This window comes from Pristiophorus japonicus, unplaced genomic scaffold (genome assembly GCF_044704955.1).
Source record: "Pristiophorus japonicus isolate sPriJap1 unplaced genomic scaffold, sPriJap1.hap1 HAP1_SCAFFOLD_881, whole genome shotgun sequence".
Lineage (NCBI taxonomy): Eukaryota > Metazoa > Chordata > Chondrichthyes > Pristiophoridae > Pristiophorus > Pristiophorus japonicus.
The window spans coordinates 134,254-140,253 of NW_027254804.1; the positions used below are offsets into that span (position 1 = coordinate 134,254).

General features: G+C 42.2%; 1 protein-coding gene across 2 annotated transcripts in view; it reads left to right on the top strand.

Moving 5' to 3' along the window:
- The window catches only part of LOC139257603 (uncharacterized), a 71,371-nt gene extending 67,831 nt beyond the window's left edge, over nucleotides 1-3,540 (top strand). For both annotated transcript variants that reach the window (XM_070874541.1, XM_070874540.1), the window contains 2 exons: nucleotides 157-336; nucleotides 2,188-3,540. In XM_070874541.1, coding sequence (XP_070730642.1) covers nucleotides 157-336; nucleotides 2,188-2,443 — 436 coding nt within the window. In that variant the 3' untranslated portion in view covers nucleotides 2,444-3,540. The remainder of the gene's footprint in view (nucleotides 1-156; nucleotides 337-2,187) is intronic.
- The last annotated feature ends 2,460 nt before the right edge of the window (nucleotides 3,541-6,000 follow it).

The window sequence follows — 6,000 nt, forward strand, 5'->3', positions numbered from 1 at the left end:
AATGGTAAAGAAATGTAACTTTAAATGCCATAGGCAACGATATTCAATTTGAATATTCAGACATTGTCACGAGCATGACAGACTCCACATACATGTTAATGTAAATGCTTTTCCACTTTTGTTTTTTCTATAATGTTTTCTGATCTATACTTTCAGTTTTTCCACAGTTGGTGAAATCGCTGAATGCAGCTGTTCATGTTTTGGTTATATTTTTTATCTGCCTAGCGATTGCATTTGCTTTGGTCAGTTTTGGGTTTTGTATTTACAATGCAATGAAAATCCCTTACCAAGCCATAAAAGGACCAATGGGCATCTACCTCTGGAACTTGATTGCAAGTAAGTGTGTAGAACCTACTTTTGTTAGTGTTCATTTACTGTTATATCATGTTTTTAATGTGACTAAATCCCATTAACACCAAGTGTTTCATTTATATTCATTTAAAAACAAATCATTCAAATAATCTTTGAAATTGAGGGTTTGTAACAAAATATTCTATAAACTGAAGTGCATAAATAATTAGGTAATAAGAAACATCTGCATAAATCATCCATCCTTAAATAAAGTAGTTTTAATGTTTCAATCTAATATTACATATATCAAAGAAACTCTTTCAGAGATTGAAATGTTCCTGATATAATGCAGTATTTACATCCTGGCTGTACTAGTTCATGACATTGTGATTGGAATAAGTTGCTAGTGTCACCGTAATCTCAATATTTTGCATGTCTTACACAGAAAAAATATAATTCTTTCCATTATAAATACAATCAAATTGTAGAATTGTTTTTAAACTTAAACTGTTTCATAGTGCAGATCTCCATTTAACGGCTGATTTTATTTTAAAGTTAAGAAGCAAATTGATTTAGCAAAGATTAACTAACTGTATAGTCTATACAAGAAATATTTTAAACTTTAAAAAACATTTCAGAAGCTTCGTATCATCATGCCTTCAACATATATATCACTGTTCCTTTATTGTTGCTGGGTCAATATGTGAGAGCACCACCATCACAAATACTGCGGCGGGTTAAGGGCAAGGCCCGCCCCCACCTTCTCAGGGCAACTGGGATTGGGCAATAAATGTGTGCTTGCGAGTTTTGGCTAGATCCTGAGAACAAAACATATTCTGGGTATTTTAAACACTTTTTAATATTTTCTGAGGTTGCAGATTAGGTCTTGATAACCAATGGGATTTCCCTTAGATCACTCCATATTATTTTACTGTAAGGTGGAAGTGGATGAGGATCAGAAAGACCACTACAGAGATGCGAGGCTGACTAGGCACCAAAGGCAGCATCTGTCCTGTGCCAGCTGGGACCCACGACTTTTTATCTATAGATCCACATGGGGCTATTTCACAAAGACCTTTCAGAAAGCTGCATCTTCCTCACACATCAGTAACTGAAGTGGGCCAGCTGGCAGGCAGTTATGGCTGCAATTTAAACTCATGCCAGCATCCATCTATTACTGGATATTATACATACATACAGCTTGGCAGAGGAAAACATTTTAACTAGTAACAAAATAAACTATTATTGAATATGCTCACCCTAGCCTAGCAGAGAGAAAAACATGTTGAGGTTCTTAAGATTCAAACAAGACTGATCTTCAGTTCCCCACTTCTTTCCTGAAGGCATTGACTCCATGCTGGCCTTTAGCTCCATAGATGCTGCTCGCCCTCTGATATTGTTCCCAAGTGGCCATTCCTAATGTGTGAACCTAGTTTGAAGACTATTTAACTGTACAGGCATCTTAGCCAAGTCTAAATACTGATAATCATACATGCACACCTCCACCAAGGGTTACTGGAAAGCAGACAGATGCAGGAGCACTGGCTGAATTCATCACCCTAATCCGTGAAGTGCTGAGGTCCATTGTACACACCTAACACCCATCCAGCTAAGATTTTCTAAATCAGCACATATGTTCGTATTGAATCTGGGATATTCCTGGTCTATTTGGGTCATCTACTCATTGGCTTAACTGGCTGAGCTATTCTGTGCACTACTAAAGCAGTCTCAGCAAAATATGATTCCAATCTTTGATGCTCCATTTCGACTAATCTTATTAGATCATATTAATGTTATATATTATACTTGATTTTCAGAATCTATAGAGAGGGAGATATTCTATATCAGCCAAATCTTTTAATTCTATCTTGCAATTACACTGGTTTCCTTTTGCAGGTATATGTGGATTGTTTGCTTTATTGCTGCTGTGAAGCTTCATCACCATACAGAACAAATTGCCAATTTTCACGAACATGTTTTTAAGTTCATTATCCTTCAGGAATACTTTGACTACTCCTTCTGGTTGTGTGTCGCAAGTGCTGTTGTGCATGTAGTAAACATGTTAGTGGTCCGCATCAGCGGAGTACGTTTCCCCACATTAAAGACCAAAACAGAGGAAGCAAATGTCACACCTGAAGACCTAATGTATTAGTCAACAGACGTTATAGTTATATCACAGAGAAGCACATTGTTGGAGACCTTACCAAGATTAAACAGCTTCTGAGGGCCATATGCATCTTGTTTACATTGTAACAAAGTGTTATACTTGGTATAAAAATGGAGGTGGTATTGTTCCAGTAATGTTTAAAGCAAGCATGTACCCTATTTTTGTTACTGAGGTAAAGTGTTTTCAGTATGTCATTACTGTATAAATGTTTAAAAGTTAAATGCTTATTATCTTCATATAAAATTCAGTTAGTATTCAAATACGTTATTTGCTAGGGTAAGTATTTTTAAGTCTTTCTTTACATATGAATAGTGTTTTGTCCTTGCTGAAATATATGTAATTGCAGACTGTAATATAGAATTTTAAGAGTCACAAATGAGACATTTGATGTTAAGAATTCTCAGTGTCTGCTTGTGCTGAGTAAAAGATCAGCATTGTAGTGTTACAAGTCAAAATTCCACCTAAATAAAGCCTGTGCCATTATACATTGTATATTTTTCATTCTAACTTATCGAACACGACCTACTGTTTGTTCAATGTAACCAGGTCTGTTCTGCCAATGAGCAATTAATATTTGCATTGCACTATTCGCACAGAAACGGGTCCAATCTGAGACCCCAAATCAAATCTAATATTAACTGGGATAGAATTAGTGTGATAGGTATAGAGGGAGCAGAATTCTTAAAATGCATTCAGGAGAACTTTTTTAGTCAGTATGTAGCTAGTGTTCTGGACTTAGTTTTAGGGAATGAAGCTGGGCAGGTGGAAGGGGTATCAATGGGAGAGCATTTTGGTTGTAGTGATCATAATTCAGTTAGATTTAGGGTAGTTATGGAAAAGGACAAATAGACCGAGAATAAAAGTTCTCAATTGGGAAAGGCTCATTTTACTAAGCTGAGATGTGATTTAGCCAAAGTGGACCAGAAACAGCTACTTGAAGATAAATCAGTGTCAGAGCTGTGATGTATTCAACTGTCATTGTAACCCATGTATAAACTGACCTAAGTTGTACACCGTGAGAACACTGAACACTGAACTTGTGGCTAATAAAGGTTATTGGTCACAGAGTGACTTTCTCTCAAGTATGGGCCTCGTGTGTATTTGTACTGTATAATAACGACATATCATTGGTGACGAGAAACTGGAATTTAAAGCACGCGAGCATGTGTTGGTGATGATTGGGATGATTTTATTGAGAGACTACAGCAAAGTTTTGTCACTAAGAAATGGCTGGGACAGGATTCGGCCGACAAATGCAGGGCTCATCTCCTGACGGTTTGTGGATCCAGGACGTACTCCCTGATGAAGGACCTTCTAGCGCCAGAGAAGCCGGCAGACAAGACTTTTGAAGAGCTCAGTAAATTGATCGGGGAACACTTTAAACCAGCGATCTGCATGCACATGGCGAGACACCGGTTTTACACGCACCGGCGGCGAGAAGGGCAAAGCGTTCCAGACTTCGTGGCAGACCTCCGGCGACTGGCGAGTCTATGTAAGTTCCCAGATGCATGCAGAGCGAAGATACTGCGAGACCTTTTTTATTGAGGGCATCAGGCACGCTGGGGTTTTCAGGAAACCGATTGAGACCAAAGACTTGACCCTGGAAGCTGCGGCTTTGATGGCCCAGACATTTATCTCAGGGGAGGAAGAGACCAGAATGATATTTGACAAAAATCTTGGTTTAAATGCAGCAAATGGACAGGGAGTCAACATTGTTAACGCGGCACACAGTTCTCCAGGCAGAAAGGGGTAATCGGACATGCCCGAGCATGTAGTCGAACCCAAAGGAGGAATTCAACAGAGACAATGGCTAGCTGAATGGTGATTCATGCCATCGCAAGGGACAATGCGGCCAGTAATGGGGCCATCAACACCTGTCAATGGTGTGCTTAAGGACAGTTATAGAGACAGTCAGATACGATCGACTGGTAATGGACCTTTTGTTTCCAACAATGGCTCATGTTGGAGGTGTGGAGGCAAACACACAGCCAGAGCTTGCAGGTATCAGCAATATACCTGCAGAAACTGCAACGTCAGCGGTCACTTGGCGCGTATGTGCAGGAAGCCTGCAGCCAGGTTGATGTATGAGGAGGATGGGCCCGAAGTAAGCCCTACGAGGCGAAATGGACAATGGGGGAAATCGCTGGAAGCTGAAGTTCAGCGAGTTCCTGTGGAGCACATATGCAGTTCATACACCAGGACGCCACCGATAATGATGAAAGTGCTCCTCAATGGCATCCCACTATCAATGGAGTTAGACACAGGGGCCAGCCAGTCCCTGATGAGTATCAAACAGTTCGACAAGTTGTGGGCGTCCAAGGCCAGGAGGCCAAAATTAGTGCCGATTGACGCACAACTATGGACATATAAAAAGATCATTCCAGTGCTCGGCAGCGCCACGGTAGTCGTGACCCATAAAGATTCGGAGAACAGGTTGCCACTCTGGATTGTCCCGGGGGACGGTCCCGCACTACTGGGGAAGAGTTGGCTTGCTGTCATGAACTGGAAATGGGGCGGTGTCAATGCAATTTCTTCTGTGGAGCGAATATCATGCTCACAGATCCTGGACAAATTTGACTCACTATATCAACCCAGCATTGGCACTTTCATGGGGACCAAGGTAGTGATTCACATAAACCCGGACGCCAGGCCAGTACACCACAAGGCCAGAACGGTGCCGTACATGATGCGGGAAAAGATAGAAGGCGAATTGGACCGCCTGCTGAGGGAAGGCATCATCTCGCCAGTCGAATTCAGTGACTGGGCGAGCCCGATTGTGCCGGTGCTCAAGGCGGATGGGTCGGTCAGGATATGTGGTGATTACAAGGTCACCATCAATCGGGTGTCACTCCAAGACCAGTACCCGCTACCGAGAGCGGAGGACCTCTTTGCGATGCTATCCGGTGGCAAACATTTTTCAAAATTGGACCTGACCTCAGCTTACACGACCCAGGAGCTGGCAAGTGAGTCGAAGAAGCTGACCACCATCACGACACACAAGGGATTGTTTGAGTACAACAGATGTCCATTCGGGATTCGCTCGGCCGCCGGGACCTTTCAACGAAACATGGAAAGCCTCCTCAAATCGATTTCGAGGACGGTGGTTTTTCAAGACGACACTGAAGAACACCTCCACAACCTGGAGGAGGTGCTACGCAGACTGGATCGGGTAGGTCTGCGACTGAAAAAGGCAATGTGTGTCTTCCTAGCTCCAGAGGTAGAATTCTTGGGGATGAGGGTAATAGCAGACGGGATCAGGCCTACTGCATCCAAGACGGAAGCGATCCAGAGAGCACCCAGACCCCGTAACACGATGGAGCTGCGTTCGTTCCTGCAGCTCCTGAAATATTTTGGTAACTTTCTTCCCAAATTGAGCACGCTGTTAGAGTCGCTACACGTGCTCCTACGCAAAGGTCGTGAATGGGTCTGGGGGGACAGCCAGGAAAGGGCTTTTGGTAGAGCACGCAATTTGTTATATTCCAATAATCTGTTAACACTATATGACCCATGTAAGAAACTTGTTTTAACGTGCGATGCGTCGT